A 25,417-nucleotide genomic window follows, 5' to 3' on the forward strand; every position below is an offset into this window, starting at 1 on the left:
ATGCCTCAAAAAACGTCTGCCTGGAAAGAGAGACACACAGACAAACAGAAAGTAAGAGCAACAGTCAGATTAATTTGAGAGAAACAGGGAGAGCAAGACAGCCGCCAGTAAGTCATTCTAACATTGCCAGAAGGAACATGTCTTGAATCATTTTATTTCTTGTGTCTTCACTGAGAGCTAGCTGTGTTTGGAAGCGGCATGGAACACTCTAGGGCCATATTTACACTTTATAGGATGTAAAATGTGACAGCTCTGTGCAAAACTTGCTTTGCACCATATAACATAGCACTTCTGTTGAGTGTTTTATAGAGTGTCAGCACTTTACAAATTACTAGCTTTACCTAAAGAAGAAAATTATACGGGTTTGAATTAAATTACAGCACCAGTTCTGCAAATTAGGTCTTACATTTCCAAATTAATTTATTGATGTAACGGTGACATGTGGTGTTGAATATTATTAACTTGAACATACATGCATGAAAATGTAACCGAATAAAGCCTGTGACAGCAAAGGTAGTAGGATGAAGTAAAAACCCAGAGTCGGTTATGATTTAATTCCCCTTTCTCATATGGGGTCTTTCCCAGAGAAATAATTATATATTACTATATAATCTTTAACCGGCTGGGATTTATAAAAAATAAATAAATAAGAGTGCCAAGACAGATGCTCAGTGAGTGTAGGTATTTTTAGTGTGGAAGGCCCCACAAATAAAAACTTCTGCACAGCACCTGAGAGCCAAGACACAATAACCTCTAAAGTCATAATGATGTTTCATAAGACAGGGTCTGCTCCATACCCAATACATCTATTGTATAAAAGTATACATTATATTAGAAAAAAAACATCTCTATTAATCCATGCATGAATCCTCTTTAGATCTGCATTTATTCAGGTAATGTTGGATGAGCAGCAGGGCTGTTTTATTTAATGCCCAGGCGTTTCAACATTCAAACTGCAACTTGAAACATTATGATTATTTCTTTTTTACATGTTTAAATAATCAAAACAAATGTCAAACTTGCGACCCATTCAGATATGTAGCATGCAGGAGCCCTGTAGGACTCACAAATTATTTGCAACTTGCAATCAATCATGTGTGGGATTTGTGAGTCTTCATGTAAAGCAGTTAATGAACTAGCTTTTGTGATTTGTTAATTTGAGAATAATGCAAAACCAAATAAAAGGAGCATGGTCACTTCAGGTTAAAACTTAAACCCCTTGCTGTTGTGCTGGTATGACTCACACATCTATAGAACGGCAAGGTCTTCAGCTTTCCATCGGTGCATTTCGCTTTTCATTAGCCGTACAATTGACAGAGATTTCCCTGGATGAAGTTCAGGGTCACCGGTAGTCTCTAACAACAGTTAAAGTGATACTGAACTTTGGTAGAACTTTGGGTTGTTTCGTTAACTAGCCATCAGTTAGCTAGCATTACAGCATGATATATGTCCAACTCAAGGTAAAGGTTGTCATCAATTGCTCCTATGAGCAGATATGGTTGGTCTCTCTCTCTAGTCACTCCAATTGCTAGCAACAGGTCTCTAAATCACACTTTGAGCATATAAATGAACTTTTCTAAAGCAAATTCTGCAAACATGTAAAAATGTGAGTTCTGTTGTGTACAATTAATTGCTTATTTATAATTATTAGTAAAGGTACTATTTTACACCACTCCAGGATTTGTCCTCTCTGTCTCCATGCAGCCATGAGAAGGCTGATAGTAGGATAGTACTACATGTTTCACAGCCATCAGACAATACTGATTTGTACTGTTGATTCAGATGTTGTTGTGCTAGCTGTTTCTGTGGTGCAAAGTCTTAAATTAGGTTCAGAACTTTGTATTGCATTCGGAACACAAACATTTTAGATACCCTGCAGCACATGATATTTCAAAAGGCCTTGGATCTGAAAAGGCATGTGAACTCCCAATGTTCCATGTTCACACTGGGTGTGTCCAGCTTTGTTGGTCATAGCCGTTTTCTATATTATACAACTCTATAAAATGTACTTTTTTTTTAAAAAAGCAATGGGAATGAATAGAGAGAGAATTATAGCTGCTCCACAACAATGGTCAGGGCAGAGCATTTTGAGTGGATGGAGAACAGGAGAAAAATGGCTACATTTTTGATATATATAAAATGTGGTCAATAGAGCCTAAAATGTTTTGCAGCTTTTGCAAAAAGTAAAGTGATGGACTTCAAAATTGCTACTGGGTAAAAGCAGGCACAAGTGTCTGCTCTATTGGGGCTACAGTTTGACTAACTTGCAACAGTTTGCCCCTTTAGTTGGGCATATATCATGGCTAGTTAGCAAACAACCCAAAGTTCTATCTAAGTTTAGTATCTCTTTAACTGTGGTGACCCTAAACTTAATCCAGCAGTATCTCTAATGTACTGCTGATAAAAAGAGATGAAAAGCTGAAGACCTTGCCGCTCTGTAGATGTATGTGTGAGTCATTCAAGTTAGACCCTGAAGTGTCCATCAACTATTCAAAAGCTTTCAGGTTTTCACAACATTTGGTCATTTATGGATGTAAGTTTAGTACAAATAGAACAATTAAAACTTAAAACTGATGGAGGAAAGCTGCTCAATGTGATCTGTAGCACAAAATGGAGGAGTTGCTCTCTTTTTCTGTGTTCTTACCTGCTCAGGACTATTAGCTGGCTGAGGCCTCCGGCTGCAGGCTGTAGAGTTTGGTTGGGTCCTGATTGTCACAGATGTCAGTTCTGGACACAGAAATCACATTCAGACACATGCTATCCAGCACACCAGAATCCCAGGTGGCCGCATCACCAGATTCATCAGCAGCAGCAGCATCCACCGCAGCAGCAGCAGCAGCAGCAGCAGCAGCAGTAGCGGTGACAGCAACAAGGGAGCAGCGATGGAGCAGAGAGACACAGCAGTGAGGGAAGCAAATCAGTGATGTTACACTAAATGGTCTTAAAACCCAGGGGGGGGGGTCGGTGCATGCAAGGTGAATGTGGCAATTGAATTGAATTACTTCTAGCTCTACTTTTGCCATTAATTCTGAGATTTTTGAGACAGCTGATTATCTCCTATTAAAATATTTCAGGAGCTTCAGTTGAAGCCAAGTTGTTGTTATCCCATCATAGAAGGTCCAAAATGAACCCTGAAGTTAATCAATTACTACAAAATCCTACAAAAGTTACATTTGAGAGGTTTCTGCCTGACATTGACAACATGGAAACCTGCAGTAAGAGGACAACCAATAGCAGCGGGTGTTTTGCAGTGATCAAAGAGAGTGCAGCAGTATTACCTGTTGTCATTGATATCTGCGGTGTTTCCTGTGGACAGAAAGAGGTGCATAAGGAGGCAGGCAGGTGCACGGTGAGAGGGTTGTGGTGGTGTGTAAATTAGAGAAGAAGTGGGTCACAGACACATTTGGGTTTAATTGAAACAGCTTTGGAACAAGCAGCTGCATAATGTGTTAGTTCTCAATCATCAAGTCCTCATTCACAAATGCCTAAATAGGCATTTGTGAATGAGGACTGAGTCATTTAAAAAAAGACCCATGATCTGCATTTTACTGATCTTGTGACTCAGCTCTGAGAAGACACAGCAGCAGCACATTTTACAAGCTACTGAAACTACTGTATGTGGTTAAGGTGAGAGACAGGTGGTGGTCATGGCCATTCAATCACTGTTCACATATGGTTACATTTGTACAAGTAAAATCATTTTTTTAAGTTTAGAAAAGGATGGTGGTGATGGTTTCAAGAAACCAACGTTGACTGTTTGTTGGAGTCTTTGTACCCTTTGTAACCAAAAATCCACCACCACCGTCTGAAGAGCTTTCTCAGTGAATTTATGATACTAAACATAGGCAATTTCACATTTGAACAAATGACCAATGCTGTTGTTATTTTAGAGAGGTTTTTATTTGCACGACTGCCAGAGCTTGCTTGTCAGAAAAATGTAAACATGATTCATTTTATACTGTTTTAACAAACAACCAATTCTGTGTTTCTGATTAGGACAGTCATTATACTACCAGCACAGCTTATAATAGCTCTCCCACCCAAAAAACATTGTTGCATAAAAGCACAAGGCCCATAACAACTGTCCTCACAGGTCGACCAACAGTGCCATACAACAAAAACTGGACCTTTATGATGGCTCAATTTATAGTTCCTGGATCATTACATTCTGTGGATTATCTGCATGAATATTCCAGGTTTTTTAATGACAAGTGCGATGTCAAATGTCCTCCTACTCCTAGCAGCTACTGTCGAACTACAATCCTTGGAGGTCTCTGCTTTCCCTGAACCACCCTGACAGGGATTAATCTCACAAAATATTTTCTTGGCTTTTTATGTGGCACAACATATTGACCAGATGTATCAAGATGTTTCAGCCGTTTCTCAATCTCCAGATATTAGGAAGTCTATGTGCATTTATGTAATGTTAAGTTTACTTAATTTGTGTGCTTCAGTTTGATAAATTGGCTATTATCAAGGAGCCTCATGCTTGACTGGACTATAAGGCTGCTCAGTTTAATCTCTTAGAAAAAAGGTTTGGCAAAAATCTTACCCTTACAGGAGCTGTCAAGGCTACACCTCAACAGGCTCAAAGTACATAAAAAAGTAAGATATTCGGGGTCCAGGCCTTGCAGAGATATTTGGTTTGCATTTCACACTTTTCCATAAGCTCTTATTTAAATTCATGACACTGAGTAGAATTATATCCCAGAGTTAAAATGACTATTAATGGATCAGAAGTAAATTTACCTTTGAGTTTGACTTCAGAATACATTACAGGGCATAAAAAACCTTCATTCCAAAAGTACCATATGTACATTTTGGGGAAAAATACTAAATAAAATATTGAAAATGAAATAAAACTGAATAAAAATAAATAAATAAATAAAAAGGTTTCAAACTAACAATATCCTTAGCACTTTACAAATGTCTTGAAGTGACTCATAGCATCTGAACAGCTGCTTGTATTAAATGAGTATTTTTGTGCCAAAAAGAGACAAATATCAGTATTTTTCTCAGTATGTTCTTGTTGGCAGCGTTAAAAACACTTTGAAACAGGATCATGGGAAGCAAAAACTAAAGCCAGCATGATTACATTTTTTAAGGGGTTCGCTGGAAAACATCACTGATATCTGCTATTTAATAAAAGGCAGGTACTGTCGCAACAGATTGATATACTGGCTTTGTGACCCAGTTTCTGACTTTTATTGATATTCCTGGAGAATCGAAGATGTGTGGTGTTGTTAGTCTACAACTCTACAACTGTCATCACTGGGTCAGAGGCTGAGGTGGGCACTAAGCCTGTCTGGCCGGCTATCTGTCTGGCTGAGTAATGACACTGCAAGCCTAATCTATCTCCTCCAGAGTCTGCTGCTGATGAGAGCAGACACACAAACGTGGAGGTCCAGAAAAGCCTCAAGTAGCAGCAGTAGTATCATGTAATAAACTAAGAGAATTTCCTTAGCGAATTTTTAAGATGAGGCTTTATTCCATAAATTTATAGAAGTTTTATCAAAGAGCCGATGACCTATATGAAACCCTTCTCCACACTCACCAATGGCTCTGAATAACAGTTAAGACTTTTAAAGCAGCAGGGCAATCACTGTAAACCTGTTTTACAGCCACCATTCTGTAAGACTATATAAAACAACATTCAAACATAACAGCCGGTATGATAGTATAATGGCAACCACTAAAAAATAAGAGGTCATAATAACAAGGGAATTTATCTAATTTATGATCTTGATTGTAATATTTCAAATTATCTTAACAGGCGTCATCTGAACAGGGCTCACCATTTTCTGAGTCAAGCATCTCTGCAGTGTTCTTGTCTCCTTGGCTCTGTGGTTCAGCTGGAAGGCTACAAACAAGGAGAAAGAGATGTTTATGCAAATGCACCTGTGGGATTTGTGTTTCAAAATCTTGATCTCTAGATCGATATGGTCTTTAAGTAAAAAAATAAATTAAAAAAAAAGGTATTAAAAAAATAACCCAAGTGCTCACTCAGCCACTAAATAATAAAACAATGTCAAAACAGATTACAACTAAATGTGTTTTCTACGCATACACCTACACTACACTGTAGAAAGCTGGACTGTTTAAGCTTTTTAAAAGCAGTGCCAGGGCACAGATTATTTGATAGATGCTGTACAATTGTTGTTAAAAAAAAAGCATGAATTTTTATTGTTGATCTTAGCAAAAGTAGTTTTTGCTGTTGAAAGCTCCCTGAAAAAGCTAGTAAGTGGATCTTAAGTTTAGTAATCTATTATGTACAAAGATGCGGTGTCATAAACACTGGCAGTTTGTGATCCATTATGTTATTGATTGTGGATTTACTCACATGTCCTGAGCGTTGTTGTCGTGCGATTCATTGTTTTGGGAGTCGAGGTGTTTGGTGGGGCTGTTCTGTTTGGAGTTGGTCTCGGGTAACCTGGACTCACCCTCTGGTGTTGCAGGAGCAGCAGGAGCAGCAGCGTGTTGGTTGTTGCTGTTGTGGAAATCAGCTTTGTAGAAGGCAATGGGGTGATCACTGTAGCCTCGGATGAAGAAAGGATTTGTGGGAGAGCATGCTGGGTAGTGGCCAGCACGCACAGGCTTGGCTGTTAAGGATAAAACAAAATTGATCGATTAATCTATTCATCCATTAAAAAGACAAAAACATCATATTTATACTGCCCTGTCTTAAAATGGAGTACACTGCTTTTCTAATAAATTGTATTTATCTCAGAAGATCTCATTTTATAAATTATTACATGCAAAATAGTCCAGCCACATCACACCTATTCAAGTATTGTAGCATTTTTCTATAATCTTTAATACTGTCATTACTAACACATATTGTTAGTCAGCCACATGTGTTACCTATCTGTGCAGCATGGGGCCGGCGGAAGGGATTGTGAGCCCTCATCACATCTTTGATACGCTCCACCTCCTGCTGGTAGCGGTGGCGGTCCTTCATGGCTCCTTCCTTCGCCTCCTTCAGCGCACCCTCCAGCGCCTTAACTCGCTCAGCTGTAGACCGAAGACGTTTCTCAAGTTTTGGAAGCTCACAGCGAAGATCTGCATTGTCACGTACCAACTGTCACACACACACACACACACACACACACACACACACACACACACACACACACACACACACACACACACACACACACTAAGCCCAGGCATTGACTGTACATGTCAGTGACCATGGAATATAGCATCTTAAAGACTTAAATAAAAAATATATTGATGAGATGCAATATTTAAAGGAAGTAATATTGATGGTAATGTTTTCTCTAGAAAGTTATTTTTTTCTGTCAGGGATAACATATATATATATATATTAGGGCTGTCAGCGCTAACGCGTTAATCGCGATGCGATTAAGGGCCGACGCGATGCGATTAATTATTTTTAATCGCATGCCAGCATTTATTAATTTATTTTACACTTCACTCGGCTTTGCATCGTGCCTAACAGGCCACTATTTTAACCCTTTGCAGCACCGTTACTTATCATCAAGCTGCCACTTCCTCCTAACGCATCCTCCTACTGCAGGCTGCAGGCATGATGGAGAAACACAGCAGCAATAACTCTGAATGGAGCTTTTTATTTTCCAAAACTCCCAGACGGCTCGTAAACAAGTCGAAAGCCATATGCACATTGTGTAAAGCCGAATTAAAATATCACCGAAGCACGTCAAGCTTGAGCTACCACCTACAGTTAACGTGATGCTACCCGCTAGCGGGCTAAATGGGTGGCAACTAACTGCAGACCTGTCAGCATCGTAGCGGACTCCGGTCTTAAAGACGTACTACGGATAGACAGTAGTTTCACCATACACATACCACACGGAGAAAGCAGCCACACTGGAACTGCTGCAAGGTGCTGCAAACGCTGTCTCATTAACCGGTGATCACTGGACGTCAGTGAGTAATCAACATTATTTAGGAGTTACTAAACACTAATTTGACTCTAGTAAGGATGGGGATTTTTAGTTTTTTAGTTAGGGACTTGGAGGAATTGTGCAATAATGACAGATTCACACATTTTTCTTTTGTTTACAGTAAATAAATAATTACAAATCTTAAAATCAAGTTCATAAAGTCACTTTCTTTGCATTCATTTGATTCCCAATCAAGGTACACTGGTAAGAACTGCTTTCAATTGTTAATATGTACTTAAAAAATAATAGAATTTTAATCATGTGATAAAATATGCGATTAATCGCGATTAACTATAGACATTCAGCGATTAATTGCGATTAAAAAATTTTAATCGTTTGATTAATAAAATAGCCCTAATATATATATATACATATATATATATATATATATATATATATATATATATATATATATATATAACTTGTGTCCCTTTAACATTGCTATGTACCATTTTAAAACCTGTGCATGAGGTTTCACTCTTGTTTGTTTAGAAGACAAAGAGTAAGAAAGTGATTTTTTCTAATTTCATTTGTTCAGCCACTTCTACTGGTAAAGAATTATTAGGGATCCAACCAGAGGAGTGTCCAGTTTGACCGGCCTATACTGACTTTTATGTTGAGGAAACATGCTTAACAGCTACCACAAAATTGAAGGCTAGCTCACCCTGAAAAATACGGTAAACACACTTTGCACCAAACTGCCAGCTAGCTACTTTGAGTTAACAGTAGTTAAACACAGATAATCTGCTGCTATGTAATCATCCAAACTAATCCCCATTCTGCAGAGATATTGAGGGTTTAGCAGGCATGGATTCATGAATTCAATAGACCCACCTGAGGTTTTATTGTTTGGTGGAGAGTAATTTTAAAGAAAGAAAACAAAAGGCAGGAGGCAGGACTTTCACAGGAGGTGTGTGATAGACAGGCAGACATTACTAAATCTGTACAAGGGCAGAGAACCTCATACATAGCCCCAGTGCACTGTCCACTGTCTGTCTTTGGGAGTCTTATCACTTTCCACTGGGAGCTTGCTGATTTATGACCATGACTTTCATCTTCCATTCCCACAGTATCAGCAGGTGGTGGATGGGATGGAGTTTCCCAGCAGTCACTTTAGGATTGGTTTTCTGCCTGACACTGCTGCAGTGCAGCTCTCACCAATCTGCCTGCATGAGTATATGTGCCATTTAGTACAACGTTTAGCACATCAACACTCAGTCTACTTCTTTAGTCCATTTAGGAATATTAAAAGAAAGGTGTGTGTGTTGGCTAATCATTTTGAGCATGAGGTTGCTTTTGAAAGTTTTTGCGAAATCAGCTAGCAAAAGGCTGAGCATATTTGTATGCACCTGCATTAGAAATGAATGTGTTAATCAAATCTGAGTAACTATTTTATACTGTGTGCCTTCCTTTTCCTGAAGACAGCATGGTTTAACACCTCCTGCTGCTCTGTTTTCAAGGAGACTGTCATGTGAAGTTGCAGTAGTAAGATGATTGATGATACTAGCGTTACTTATGCCCATAGGAGAACAATGACAGCAGTGCACACTGCTCTGTATTTTAATTTGACTCGCTCTTTTTGTCCTCCTTACATATTCTATCCAACAAAGAGGTTTCTGCTAAGAGGTTTTGCTGTGCCACGGCACAGTGATAATCAGACTTCCAGGCCAAGGGAAACTAAATGATTCCTAATTTTTAAAGAAATGGTAGTTATTTTCTGTCTCCTTTACCATAATTTATAGTTTTGTATCTGCTGCTCATTGTTACCTGTTTGTGAACTTTTGTAAGCTGGTCCAGGTTGTTTTCAAGAAAGGAAATCTTCTGTTTCTGGGTCATATATCCCCCACTATCATCAGGCTCCATCTGTGCACTCTGTTGACAGAAACAATGGAGATCTTTTAGTGTATCTGTCATCGCAAATACTACAGTTTCAAAACTGTAATTTGCATACAGTCTAGGTAGAGATACATGGTTATATGTGGGGAAATAAAGATGTTAGGTGTAATATTGTTAAGCGTGTTGTGTGTAGTTGTGTGAGTTGTATCTTGCTTACCTTTCTAACTCGAGATGTGAGGTCTTGAACAAAAAGCTTGCGGAGGTTGTGCAGGGTGTAGAGCTCACGAGCCTTCAGTATGAAGGGAGAGGGGAAATAGTGCAGTTAAAGCAGTTAGAGAGTATTTAGTGGATCAGTAGCCTCTGAGGGAGCCAAGTGAATCGTGACAGCAAATAATGACTTACAACAGTCTCCTCCAGCCCTTTGAGGTCCCGCTTTGACTGTTCATGCCGCTCATGGAGAAATCTATAGATAGACAGGTAGATAGTCATACAGATTTTTACCTCAAATGAGTACCACGTTCTTAACAGAATAATTCATGAATAAAGAACAAACGCTGCCCCAACGTGGGCTGTTTCCCATCTGCCATCTGATGCAATACGCTGCTAAGGTCAGTGCAGAAAGAGGGCCTATTAGCAGCCAGCTGCTTCCTTATTGCAAAACTCTATAATGGAGATGCAATGAGTTACACAGAAAAAAAAAGAAACAAAGAGAGAAAGAGGCAAAGAGAGAGTAAAAGGGTTAATTTTAGCCACAAACTGTATGACATATACTGTAAATAAGATGAAAGAGCTGCAGAGCGAGACTAAAACAAATAGACAAAGGGAAGAGAAATGACAGAGAGAAATGGAAGACGTGAATCAAAAGAGGCAGCTCGCCCCCGGGCCTCCATATGGTGTGTATATAAGTGTTTGAAAGCTGGCCAGGACAGTAAAGCAGAGACTCACGTCAGTTCCTCCAGCTGCCGGCTCTTGTGATGCTCTTGGCTCCTGAGACGTTCAAAGTCACAGTGCAGTTGCTCCAACTCCAGCTGCTGCTTCTGGTTACAACTGAAAAGGTGAATAATGGCTCACTCAGGGATTCAATGGATAGGTTCAAAATGTTTTAATAGAATTTAACTTGTTTCTCTCTCCTAAAGGAAGTCTAAGAATTTAGCGTGTTGGTGAAATACAATGAATGCAATCTGGAAATATAGGTCAGCTCCACAAAATCACATTTGGAATGTGTGAATGTCAAGTGCATCATCAGGTAAAAACTGCCAACTTACATTAAGGTACAGATATATCCTGTTTTTAAAACAAAAGTGGCATTTCATTTGGTTTGTTCTCCTGTTCTGATCATTAAATCTGGGAAGAACATTTATTGTATATACTCACTTTTCCTGCTCTGCTTCAAGGATCTGAAGGGCTAAACTGCTCCTATTAGCGTTCTACCCCACTGGCATCCCTCCATCAATCCATTTTCAAGCTGCTTATCCAAATCACGTCATGCCAGCAGGACAACCAGAGCGGCCCCAAATGTGTTTTCATTCAGAAAATCTCTACAACTGCTCCTTGGGTGTTAGCAGACACTGCTCAGGCCTGCTGGGAAATGTACTTTAGTTCCTTAAGCGGGTCTGCCCTGCAATCTGCTCCTAGACGGTCATGTCTGGTACAGAACGTCTTCATAATGAGGAACCTGAAAGGGCATGTTTTCAAGGAGCCCAAACAAGCCCAGTAGCTCCGTACAGTGGGGTTCAGCAGCAACTTGGCTCTAAAGTCCTCCCACGCTGCAGTTTCCTCAACATATCAGCCACCCACACATATTGAATTCAGCCCCTTATGCAGCTAGATCGGGGCTTAAGACTTTTTTGAGAATTCAACTACTGAGACGATGTATCCCCAATTTTAGCATTTCCACACTGCTTATGAGGATAGAATTGAATTTCAGATTTGAGACCACAGACAGCTGAAAGAGTAAGCTGCCTGCTTCTGGAACCATGTACGACCTGCACTGTATGGTGCCGCACAGTCCAGTCTCAAAGACAGAAGTAAATATGCCTTCTCCATGACATTTTTCTGTCCTTGATTGATTGATATCTTTTACTCATGTACAAGTTAAGTTAAGTTCTAAAGTCCTAAGTGGACTCTTGATTTAGAAAGCCTGATTTAGTATATCAGAGAAGGTTAATAATTATAAATAAGCACTGACTCAGTTAAGTCATCGATGATCTTCTGCTTCTCATTCATCTCGTCTCGCAGGCGGCCAAGCTGTTTGCTGTGCGACTCACGGTGTGACTCCATCTGCTGCTCCAGAGCCCTCTGAGATATGGGCAACAAGAGGGGGTGAGAGACATACATACACAGTATAATAAGAGAGAGAGAGAGAGAGAGAGAGAGAGAGAGAGAGAGAGAGCATGTTCCAAGGGGTGGAAACAAAAGGAAAACTAAATGATTAAATAACGAGAGAATAGAATTACACACACCGGTGCACAAGTGAACATAAAAAGGCCACCTGGGCATTAAACACACACACACGCAGAGCAGGTTGTGTCATACGCTGCTACTGAGTATACAAGTAGACAAGGATATTGAAACTGGTATGTGTCAAACACACTGACATGCAGAAACAAACCTCATGAACATGTGCACAAATACAGCACAGGTCAGATAATAAAAAAACAAATACTGCCAACCATACAGGTGTTGCATGTTTACTTACAGGCTGGATTACCAGCTGGGCAAAGAGAGCAACTGCCCCGGGGCCCCAGCCCTCCACTGGCCTCAAAAGCCTAAGCTTGCTTTTAGGTTTTTTATGTTGTTTTTTGATATTGTTTGGGAATAAAGATGAGACTTACCTTTATTGATCCCCAGAGGGGAAAATTCAGGAGGAGACATTCAGAATTTGCAGTTCAAGTACAACATGAACTGGATCCTGCACTCCCTTTTCTGAAAAGGGGCCTTGTTGTGTATCAAAATATAGTTCTAACACCTTTATTATTTCAGATTATATTGTGCACATGGTACATTTTCCTAAATAAAGTTGTGTTTCATCAAGTTACTACAAACTAACTGACATACAGAAAACCAGAAGCCTGGTAGTATTCCAGTATACTGGTGTGTTTCTTTGAAAAATACAATAAAGCTGCTGGCTTTAGTGCACTGTGTGCACCAGGAGCTTGGAGGTAACAGAGGCCCAATAGCAAATGTTTGACCTGGGGCCCCCAAACAGGTTAAACCGGGCATTTTAGTGCTAAAACGATTTGTCAGTATTCATTTATCAATGAAAAATACCAAACTGTTTTCAGCATCTCAAATGTGAGGATTTGCTTCTTTTCTCTATTTTGTTTCACTGTAAATGAAATATTTTTGGGTTTTGAACTGTTGCCTTGACATAAGGTATTTCAAGATCTAGCAGTAGGCTCTGGGAAACTGTGATGGGCATATCTTTTGCAATTTTTCTGACATTAAAGGAATAGTTCAACATTATGGGAAATATACTTATTTGCTTTCTTGCCAAAAGTTAGATGACAAAATTGATACTTAGCATAAACATTGGAAACAGGGGGAAAGTGTTAGCCTGCATGGCTCTGTCCAAAGGTAACAAAATATGTCTACCAGCACCTCTTAAGTTCACTAATTAACACTTAATATCATGCTTGATTAAAATGTCAAATTGGCTGGGACAAAGTTGCGAGGCAACAAGCGAACAAGACTCCAGGAAGTCACGCGTCCCGTCCAATAAACAGTTAGGCACATAAACCTCTCTGTTAAACAGCTAATTTTACGTTACAATTTTGTTACCTCGAATTGAACCAGGCTAACGGTTTCCAGTCTTTATGCTAAGCTAAGCTAACTGGCTGCTGACTCCAGCTTCATATTTATCATACAGATGTGTGGGTGGCATGGATCTTCTCATCTAACCATCAGGAAAATAAGCAAATAAGCATATTTCCCAAAATCTCAAACAATCTTTTAAAACAAGTTGACAGATTCATCTATAATGGTAAATAACTGTTAGTTGCAGCCCTCATGACCAGACTCATGATCTGATGTACGAGCACAGACACGGTATGCTGCTGACACATGAATGCACACAAGACACACACACACACACACACACACACACACACACACACACACACACACACACACACACACACACACACACACACACACACACACACACACACAAACTCACTCACACACACCTGCACACCTGAGTGCTAAGGCTGTGTGAGAAACTCGCTGTAGTCATGGTTACCTTTATATAACAGGAATCCTGGACAGACGACAGATTCTCCCCGATGGTCACCTGTGACATGCTCTCTGAAACAAACACACAAATTTAAGAGAATGGCAGTGAGAGAAACCAAAAGAGACAGAGAGAGAGAGAGAGAGAGAGAGAGAGAGAGAGAGAGAGAGAGAACAACAAGTGGAAGAGAAAAGCAGGCAGTGAAAGACAATGATGTAGATGAAAGAAGTGACAGTGACCTGACTTTGACAGCACAGTAGTACCATCGCTTCATGTTGACAGCGAGGTCAGTGTGATCTAAATCATGCCTCAGGTGTAATAATATCTATTATTGAAAATGACAGCTTTTATGTCAGGTTTATCTAATCTGTTATTAACTCACTGTTGTTCCTGGTGTCTGATGATGAAATTATCGAGCTCTCTACCTCGCAGCAGGCTGTGCGATCAACACGACCCGCAGCACTTTGTATTTATTTACTTCTGTAATGACTCTGGGACCGCTTGGCTCAAGTGTGAAGTAAGTCCAAAATTGATTTCCCTGCCCTAAAATCCTTCGGTTATTTAATGCAGTTCTGTGGGAACTCCTCAGGAAGAGTGACTTGAGAATTGTGTCCTGGGAGTTTCTGCAGTTAGATGGACCTTGCACAAATTTCAAACGTACCATTAATCTATATGTGCTGGTGCTGTAAATATCTTTGGGAGCCTAAGCTGCCGGTCAGTGTTTACCCTGGTTTTTCTTATTCTTGACAGGACAAAAAGACCTCTGACACAGACTAAAACTCTCAATTGAAGCCAATATAACATTTCTTGTTTTTTTATGTTTTACTTTGTCCAGACATGGTTATGTTTCGCTGTGTCAGAACATTAACCATATATTCGACTTTGGCATCTAAAGTCAGCAATTTAGCTTAAGATTTACAATGTAGCTCAATCTACATATTGTCCTTCACTGTGCAGTGAGTAAGAAAGTCTCAGATCATCATTTATCACTTCCTTCCTCTCTATTGCAGTATGTTTGGGTTTATTGAGCATAGATCTATTTTGTTGGATTTGCTCTTGGAGCTTTGTATTTTGTGTGATTTAGCAACCATAAATATGTTGTTTTGCTTGTCTGACCACATTGATATGTTCCTACTTTCCTAAGAGTCTGAATACATGTTAAACACTTTCACTGTTCCTGGTTTGTTTTTTCGATCACGTAGGTAAAAAATTTAGACCTGAGCCTGGAGCAAAGACATTTTTATTACAAATACAGAACCTGTACATTTTATATGTGCTGCACTGACCGTGTTTATTCAATATTGATCCTTACGTTGGCATTTAGCTCAAAGCACCGCTGTGCTAAAGTAAAGCCGAGAATGCGTGTAGACGTACATCTTGTTTGTTGGCTGGGTGACTACATTGAGGAAGCCACTGTTGTACTTCAATTATGGTGGATTTAATTTACTATATTGATACATTACATTAGTCTACCTTGAGCTTGGAGTTTGGCCAGCTCCTCGCTCAGAGAGTCATAGCTGTCCTCCAGCTTCCTCCTCTTCAGCTCCACATTATGCATGTAGTCTGTCAGAGAGCGGATCTTTGCCTCGTGCTGAAAGTCAGAACACAGCGTCTCAGATGCAGAAAGTATACTGATTAGCATAGGACTTTGACCCAAGACAACACTCTACACCAGGGATAAAACATATTTTTTACTCACTGTGAAATGGATATGGTCTACATTGAATATTTATGATGTTTCAAAATTCATTACGGAATTTAATTTAAATAGCAATAGCAAAATTCACAGCATGATGGCTTCAGTCAACCACAACAACACAAAAAATACAAAACATGCAATCCTTTGAAAAGAGTTAGTTTGAAAGAGCACAATTAAAGCTTCTGATGTGTTGTTGCCACAAACAGTTGAGTCACATTTAGAGCACACTGCTCTTCATCAGAGTAATTAATATCAAACAAAGGCCCACATTAGTATTTGTGATGTTAATTAGTTTGATGAAGACGAGTGCGCTTGAAACGTCAATCACTCATTTGTAGTGATAATTCAAATTTTGCACTGGGAGGTTTCAGTGTAGATTGTCCTAATTTTTCCACATCAACACCAAAGGTTCCTGCTGGATTGACAGATGTACTACCTTTTTTTCCGACATAGGATGTTTTCAGATGTTCCCTCACCTGTGAAATTAGGAGGTGACATGAGGACAGCTCTCTGCCCGTTTCCTCCATCTTGCGGTGACAATCCATCTGAAGGTTCTCCAAGTGGCGGCAGCGCTTCACCATCGACTTCACCTCTGACTTTATCTTACTGATGTAGAGCCGGGCCACTGTGAACTCCTCCTCGATCGCACCGGTGATCTCCATGGGCTGGAGACAAATGAGGTAGAGAGGAGGAGAGTCTGTTAAATGAGTAGTGGAGAAATTTGGTAAAGATTGAGTGGGGAAGATGTAAAGACAGCTGGGAAGTTAAAGAGGGAGGGAGGCAACTTAGAAACTCTTTCTGCCATTTTGTAGGCACATCCATTAGGTAAGAAGCATCATTTAGCAGATGCCGTGCTCAGATGCTCTGAAATGAACTGCGGATTTGCCTATTAGAGTACCTATCCTCAGGGTATACATATACTGACTATGTTGTATAATGTGTGGCCCTTCAGCTGGGTCACACACAGCCACTAACACATGCTCATCAACATTCATGAATTCCCACAGATGATAGACATGTCAGGTTGTATTAGAGAGAAGAATGTATAAAAGTATGCACAAGACATTTTGAATTTTCCACTCTGTCTTGGGTTTTAATATTTCACTCAGTGCATGTGTGACAACGCTTTACTAAGGCTCTTGAACAATCAGACACAAAATGTACACAAGCATACTGTATATATTTGACATTGCTGTTGGAGAAGAAAATGAATTACCTAACAGTTTTAGTCTCATTTTATCCTGATATCCTCTTTCCTGTTGTTTTACCTGATCAACAACTTTTAGTGTCTCCTGATTTAATTAAATATGTCTGCCTTTGCTTTAGTTTAGTGTTAAAACAAAGTGCTTGATCACTGTGAGTGAGACCTTTTGTTTAGAGCCTAGGTTGGCTCCAACAGAAACTCACACCTATACTAATCAAAGCACTTTTTATCAGTTGAAGCAGAAAGTATTGAGTCTGTGCAAATCTACTCAGACAGACTCTTGTGAGCATCTTTCTCCACTGCGCAGTGAATAAAACTCATCTGAACCAGCCACTGAATTGGACCTGAGAGAACTTTTTCTTCCACACTGTACACTGTGTTTAAATCCTTATCTGTTTTTGCTTGGCTTTTTTTCTCCTATATTTACAGGCTACATGTCTATATCCATATATCCATATGTTGTCATTTTCAGAATTAGTTAGGATAGCCCATTGATTTTCTCCAAAAGGATTTAGATTATCAGCCATAATGTCTAAACTGTCCGAGGTAGACTGACTCTGAGCTACGTGGTTGTGAAACGAAAGTTCTGCTTCTGTAGAAGCTAGAAGTCTGTATGAAATCAACCTTGTTTTAAGAAAAAATTGTTTTATTCCGCGATCTTATGGAGAAAAACTACACTACCCACAATCCTAAGCGTAACTGCAACGTCTCTGATTGGTCCAACTCGCTGTTACCATAGAAACGCTTACCGTACCCGCGAAACCGCGAACGGCTAGAGCGAGCTTCTACCATTGAAGTCTATGGTAGTTTCTGTACACGGTCTTGTACCTTTGCCTTTTTTGCCGTTTTCTAAATGTTTTTTTGCGGCGAATCAAATGTGTTATGCTCACTATTCATCTCGTAGCTGGTTGGCTTGTTTCCAGACTTAAAACTCTATATGTAAGCAATTTTCAATGAAACTTGGTTGAAATGAATGTGGAAAAACACTTCCGGAACCAGAGCCGTTAAAAAAGTGGGTGGTCACTGTTGAGCTCTATACATGTGGAAAACAGTGGTTTAGTTTTTTTATGTATACCCACGATGACCAACCACCCTATGGGGTACAAGTAACCACTTTTGGGAATCCCTGTTGTGGGACACATTAAATGAAAAGGTTGTTTTTTTTACATAATTTGAAATTGTCTTTGTTTCTGATAAAACTAAATACTACTAAATAAAACAATAAATAAAAATAAAAAATCAACTAGTCAGGATGCAGATAACATCTATGTGTGTCCAGACATATACAGATATAATATACTGTATGTAGTCATAATTGGCGTAGGAATTATTGAGTCATGGCCAAAAACGCATTTTATGAGGTCACAGACCTTGAGTTTCGACTTTTAACCACCAAAATATAATCAGTTCATCCTTCACTGCAAGTAGGTGCCAAATATGAAAATAAATCCCTCCAGGGGGTCCTAAAATATGACATTCACAAGAATGGGACGGGCGCATTGAAACACTGAGAAATATCAAAAATGTCACTGCATGTGCTTATTATTAAATGTCTCATCATTTATCAGAGACACTATCTGTTTCTGTTTAAACATCTCTGGGAAGTGAATACAATGTCTCCAAGCCTGCGTCCCACTCACCAGCTTGATGTCCCTGTTTCCAACGATGGTGCTGAACTCACTCAGGTCCCTCATCAGGGCGTTGAGAATCTCAGCGATGCGTTTCCTTTGGTGGCTGCTCACTTCCTGGATACGGGACAGCTCCGCCTCTAAACCCATGAGGTGAGCCTGTGGGAGGAGAGGAGGGAATCGACAGAGTGAACACAGGGGAAGATGACAAAGGAGAGGAGTATAGGGGAGTGGGGGACTAAAGATGACTGAAAGAAGAGAAGATTGAGAGGGGGGGGTACCTTTAACCTGCGAGCACATACAGCTACGAGACACACTTAAACCCCTGACTTCATTCTCATCCAAGAAATGCGAGTACCGAAAACATAATGGCAGCTAAATTACAAATCAATAAACTACTGAGATAGGGGCTGATGGCATTGGGGTTGGATGAAAGGATCTGGGAGAGTGAATGATGGAGCTTACTTTATCCTTCTCCATTTTGTACAGCAGACAGCTTCTAAACAATGTTAGAAGCCCGTTGTTGTTGGTGGTCAGGGCCATAGCCAGGATTTTAAGTCATGAGCTAAAATTCCCCCAACCCCATTCCCTCAAGACAAGCTTCACTAGCCATAATAAAAATTGTAAAAAAACAAACATTTTTATATAATTATAATTACTATAGATTTTCCACAGTGACAGGATCAAATCGTGGTGGAGAAATACTAAATCCGTTTAATTTTCTATTTAATAGTGGGGATTTTTGCCTTTTAGCCTTCTACTTAATTTGTTTGTATTATAGCAGAATGTAAAACTCCTCCTCCTCGAGTTGCCTAAACCCCCACATTTCCCCAAAAAAACCCCCAAAAAAAACATTTCTGGCATTTGTTTCCATAATGGTGGTGCTAAATACATTGAAGGTGTTATTCTAGGGGGATCATCTATTTTTTCACAGAAATAATAGACTTATGCTCTTTTTTAATGGCACATTTTAGGTTATTGCCGCCATGGATCACCAGTCAAGTGAAAGCACCATTAACAACCTTCTGGAACATTTACATTTACTCCTTTATCAAACTCTCTATCTTCATTTCCTTCATTAACTTCAAGTACCCGTGATCATTTTCCAGGTCACTTCCCATGTCAAAACATTGACTTAGCATAAAAAGCAGTAAATAATTAACCAGTAGGCCTAATTAAAATAATGGAGAAGAGAGGTCAATGAAAAATGCTTAGTTAGTTAAAGAAAGACTTACGAAGACATATCGAAGAGATGGTTTGTTGAATGATGATTGGAGTAAATCATAATGATAGAAAGGGGCTTAAACGGACGGAGGGATGGATTAAAGACGGTGTTTAAAAGAGCAGATGAATGGCAGTGACAGGGAGCAATGGCATGGCCTCCTGCGGAAGAAGACAGCTGAGAAGAGACGGTGGGCTGAAGACAGTGATGAATGTACTCCATTGGACCATTTTTCTAGGTCAATGCTGTTCCGTTTCTACTGTAGATATGGACAATTTTAATAAAACCGCAACACTGCACATTAGCATAACAGCTGGGATGCAGAAAGTGGAGAATTAGAACTAAAGAGTCAGGGGGGATGGAGCTGGAAAAGGCCCTGAGAGGCTGGAATAATGGGTTTCTTTTTTTTAAAATCACGTCTGTGTTTTTTTGTATTCAGTTTCACATCTTCTCAGACTGTTAGTCCCTGAGAGGACGTCGTGTCAGGTGAGAGGTCAGGACAGAACAGACTGAAACGTCCACAGAGAAGGCGTACTAAGTGAAATGACTGGGGAAAGAAAGAGGTTCCAGCTGGCTTTAGCAGATTAAACTGTGCAGTGAGTAGTTACATTGTCAGCTCCTTTCATCAATTTCTGGACAGATTCTGAGAGAGACAGCGAAGGAGGAGAGGACAACGTGGCAGGTTGTAAAACGGTGCATGAAATATTGAAGAGGTTTTAGGAAGGTGAATAATGGTCCACTCTGTCCACTGAGCCAGTCACAATAACTTAATTAACGACTGACCAGCTCTTCCAAGGGTCTTTCTTTTACTGTTGTCTCTGTGCACAAAGATCCAGCCGCATACAAACCTTCATCAAAACATACTGTAAGTAGAGCTGTACTATTTCAAAAATGTGTTTCTCTGATGAACTAATCCCACATTTTACAGCCCCCGAAAACTCTGCTTTTCTCAATAACACTTAATATTCATAATTAAGTAAGCAACAATTAAAGTTTAAAAAAGTTTAACAGTAAAAAATACACTTTCTTAAATGAGACAGAACTCGCCCACAAACCAGTAAGAAGAGCACACAGGAAAAAATACAGAAATCTCTAAAGCGAAATAACCAAAACTGTTCAAACTTTGGTAAATATAATGTCCATGTAGGACTTCAACACTCATACTAAGAAGCTGTAATAGGAAAAAGTTTTCAGGGCATTCAAGTTCTCATTACTTCAGAAATAAAACATCTTCAGACCACTAATTGAAAATGCAATTTTTAAGACTTTTCAAAGCCTTAAAGCCGATATGAATATCTGTCTGGTGCTATACACAGTGAATGAAAGGATTGTCTTAATAATAGTAGAATACCATTTATAATTAAATTTTACAGGTTTTTGCAGATAAACTATGCCAGATTTAATTAACTGCAATGTATTCTTTGTCAACATTGAATGTTGTCTGAAGTAAATTTATGAGATTACTTTGCAGTTTTTAATAGTTTATTTGTAGTCATAGTGCATAACAACCAGCCACATCTCAGGAAATTAGTAATTCATAACTTTTGTTGTTGACTTATGTCAAGTTGTTCATTAATGTCTGGAGTGATTAATAAAATAAAAAAATACCCCCCTTCTAATACTTCTTACATGTATATGTTCATGGCTGCTGGCTGCACAATTTATCAGAATTCTCTCTTATCTTTCCTTTCACACTGCTCTCTAATTGTACTCTCTAATTGCATTTTAACCAGTAGTTCTACATATTCTTGAAAGACAGGGACTTAAATGGATAGATTATTTCATACTCCATTTATCTCTTTTTTTCTAAAAGTGCTTTCTTATTATATGTACATGTCCATGCCTTTATCACCTAATCCTTCTCTGTCGCTGCCTCGTTTTTCTTTTTCTCTTCATCATACTTTCTCTTTTTCTTGTTCGATCATTTTCAGCGGCAATGTTTTTTTCACCTATAACTGCATGAAACTGAGCATCCAGAAATCAAAAACCCACCATTTTTTTTGCAAGCTCTTCAGCTAGCAGCTTGTTCTGTACGCTCTTGTCCTCGACCTCCAGGCTCTTCTGGTCGTAGTTGACAGCGAGCTCCTCCAGGGCCTGGAGGACCTCCTTCACCTCGGCTTTAGCACATTCATTCTCTGTCTGCAGCCTGCCGAGCTCTGACTGCACCTTCTCGCTGTCACCCCTGGATGATGCTAGAAGCTGAGGGACACAGAGATTTAACTTAATATAAACTGTAAATACAGAAATATTTGATTTAAAAAAGGAACAGCGAAATGTAACTTTATAGGAGCATTGTGTACAGCAGTGTCTTCATTATTCACAATCCAGAGTTGCGGGGTTTTATTAAAACATAATTGTGGTGTTTATCTTGTTCTCTTGGTAATAACAGATAAGCATGCGCATAAACCCTGGTACACAATATGATGCAATTTAACAGATGAAACACTAAATATTTATCTTAGAATATCACTTTAAGCTGTAAGAACTTTCATTATTTTGCCAGCATGGTGTTTGCTTGCATGTGCACTGCTGCAGCCCACTGTGGGTCATTTTACTGAATGGATGTCATTAAATGTAGATGTTGCTCTAACCAGGGTGCCTGCTTGTTTGCACTAAATTATGCAGCTTCTGTTTGGCCAAATGGATGTAAAATAATGTTAATGTACACAAAGCTAAGGTTGGCTGGTTACCATCGTGTCAGCTCAACCCACAGCAGGCCCATTTTGGGACATGAATGAACTAATTTTGCAAATGTGGAGTCTTTTACTTTGCAGTGCGCTACATGCCAAATGCTTGGTTAAGGCTGTTTAGCCCACTGGTTTAGCCACTGTTATGAATACATGCTGTAAATATAGTTTGTAATTGCATTTTAATGGAGCCTTTTAATTGCTGTTCTTCCTACAATAGTAGCATTTACAGGCAGTCAAACCTGTTAACTGTAGATTGGTGTGAGGAAAGGTTTTTAACAATTTTGTACTACATAAAAGGTCTCCAAATTCACAAAAATGGTGGAGGTGGCTCAACCACAGCATTTTAAATCACACATCAGATCAATAAAGGACATTTGTTTGTTTGCTTATCAGCTACAATGTTAGCCATGCTGAAAAAAATAGGCAACAATGGACTTTCCCTTCTTGCACATCAATCTTTGTATTGACCCTTCCCGCCAATAATTTGTGTCTGAGCAGCCACTGAAATCTATTCTATTCTAAACTGCTGTTAACATGCAGGTACACTTACGCTTAAACAATAATGTTTTATGTTCTTTATGTGCTTTCTGGCACCTGAAAAAAAAAAATCTCATCCATCTCAAGGGCGAAATAATAAACCTCACGCGGCTGAGTTCTATTCAAAGTGGGGTATTGATTGCTACATGCAGCCTACCGTTACACATTTAAGCAAACTGATGAAAGGATGTAAAACTAAAGTGTTTTACCTCCTCCTGGTTGAGCATCTGCTCCTTCAGTTTCTCCACCATCTGGCTCTGGTGGTTTATCTCATCATCCTTCAGTGGCAAAGAGACATGTGGAGTAGAAACAGTGCATTTAATGTTGTGTATTACACACACTGGTACAGTACAGATACTTTGTACACAGGATTCTTGTGTACTTTGGGTTCCATGTCCAACCACAATTATAAGTTTTGAGCTTGCACTTAACAGTATAAATGACAGATATATATCTCATATGTTGAATGTTGTATGATCATGCATACCATAGTGGAAAAAGCAAGCTCTCTTAATGTTAAACTCAACCACCTTCAACCAGAAACACTGCATGTGTTTGTCGCATATACAGTATGTCCTGTGTATAAACTTAACATGTAACATAATATGCCTCATTTCCACTGCATGGTTGAGCTCCACTCGACTAACTTTTGATGGTACCAGATACTTTTCTCTATTTTGTTTTCCACTGCAGATAGTACCCGCTTCGTGTAGGCACTCAATGGATCCTTTTATCAGGGTTGTCATTTTTTTTAAATCTTGGTTTGAGTGAAAAACAAATTGCGGTTGCTATTGACGGTAGCTTGGCTATTTAAAAATGGTAGGTTTGTGCAGGATGACCTGTGTCATGTTAGTGACGGGTTTCTCTGTACAATCAGTCAACTGCAGTGTTGTAACTCCACCTTCCAGTATCGGCTCAGCTCGTTTGGAACCCCGACTGTAGTGGTACCAAAAAAGTACCAGCTACTTTCCACAACTTGTGCTAATGAAAAACCAAAAAAAGAGCCAGCAAGTTGAGTTGAGTAGAGCAGTGCCGTACCATGCAGTGGAAATGCGGCAATAGAATTTCCTGCATCATGTCTACAGTTAGTGTACCACATAAGTAGAGAAAAAAATATTATGAATTCATCCCCATGGATTGCCCTACTGTATGTGCACACACACCTGGATATTCCTGCATGTGTGAAAATGTCAAAAGTCTTGTATTGTATATTACTGGAAACAAAACATAAACACAAACTGTGCCACTGCATTGACACACCACTCGTTCTGCATATTTATGGAATAGGTATTAATAAAAGCAATAAGATTACACACTAAAGCAACGTGGAGAAGAGCATCAATGAGCACATATGATGTGTTAAATAAATTAAAGCTGTAATGCCTCTCAATGTAGAACATTACCATTTCCCCAATGACATCTATTCCTAAGAGTTGCTACATTAGTCAATACTATGTTGGATCCTGAACTCATTCATATGAATAATATATGCCTTTTGTGTTAATGTGTGAATACTGCATATCATTACAAAAATCGAATTCATTGTGTGTACACAGATCTACATTCATGCACACAAATGGTCCCGATGCGGCATTCATTCAACACCTTATCATCCAGCTGTTTGTAAAGCTTGCGGATCTCCTCCTCATACTTCTGCCGTTCCTCCTCAGAGATGTGAACCACAATGGAGGAAGCAACTGAACAAGGACTGCAGGGGCTGCAGATGTCGAGAAGTGGCTCGTCAGATTCGGGAGGCCCCAGGGGGATGTCCTCTGATCCTGGGCTCAGATGCTCTAACGCAACAACATCCTCACCTAAAGATGTAAGACAAAATATTGGATTTTTTTTGTAAATGTGCTCTTATCGCAGACAAGTCCTCTACTATGGATTAATGCAAAAAAAAATGTGTGGGAGCTAATCTTTAGCATATTTTCCTTTCCTTACTCCTGAAGACATTTAAATCTCGGGTTTAAGGTACTGTATGTCTGTGCCACAAATGAGCTTACTTTTCTACGGACTCAACAGCAGTAGAAAATACCAGACCCTTATATCAGTTGTCTTGTGTCTGCCTTTGGCTCAGACTCTTCCAGTTGTTCACAAAGAAAAAGTAGTGGAACTGCAGAATGCAAGAAAGTGAGAAAATTCTGCATGCTAATTGTTCACAACTGCAGGCACTTAATGCCATGGAAAACAAAGAAAAATACTTGGACTGACAGCTATTTTGGATTTGAATGCCTTATAATTGTAATGCTCTTCCTCAGGCAGCATCAAGAGGGCTTATGCTAACTGTTTTTTGTGTGACTCCAGTAATTCACAGCTCTGACTTGACTGGTATAATGTAGCTGGAAAGAAAATGATCAATTGGGAAATTTAGTGGTTTGCCCCTTTAGGGCAAGGTCAAAGTAATCCATAGTTAAGACAATAAACCAGCTGACAACTTTC

General features: G+C 39.4%; 1 protein-coding gene across 1 annotated transcript in view; it reads right to left on the bottom strand.

Annotated features, from left to right (window-relative positions):
- kif5ab (kinesin family member 5A, b) overlaps positions 1–25,417 on the bottom strand; it is a 62,360-nt gene that overhangs the window by 4,471 nt on the left and 32,472 nt on the right. The window contains 18 exon segments of the mRNA XM_078248892.1: positions 1–20; positions 2,645–2,705; positions 3,279–3,306; positions 5,796–5,860; positions 6,341–6,599; positions 6,862–7,078; positions 9,696–9,800; positions 9,982–10,053; positions 10,167–10,227; positions 10,710–10,811; positions 11,953–12,062; positions 14,005–14,069; positions 15,469–15,586; positions 16,171–16,359; positions 18,539–18,685; positions 21,741–21,947; positions 23,185–23,253; positions 24,581–24,789. Of these exon segments, the coding sequence (XP_078105018.1) occupies positions 1–20; positions 2,645–2,705; positions 3,279–3,306; positions 5,796–5,860; positions 6,341–6,599; positions 6,862–7,078; positions 9,696–9,800; positions 9,982–10,053; positions 10,167–10,227; positions 10,710–10,811; positions 11,953–12,062; positions 14,005–14,069; positions 15,469–15,586; positions 16,171–16,359; positions 18,539–18,685; positions 21,741–21,947; positions 23,185–23,253; positions 24,581–24,789 (2,104 nt within the window).

Source organism: Sander vitreus, chromosome 4, assembly GCF_031162955.1.
Source record: "Sander vitreus isolate 19-12246 chromosome 4, sanVit1, whole genome shotgun sequence".
NCBI lineage: Eukaryota > Metazoa > Chordata > Actinopteri > Perciformes > Percidae > Sander > Sander vitreus.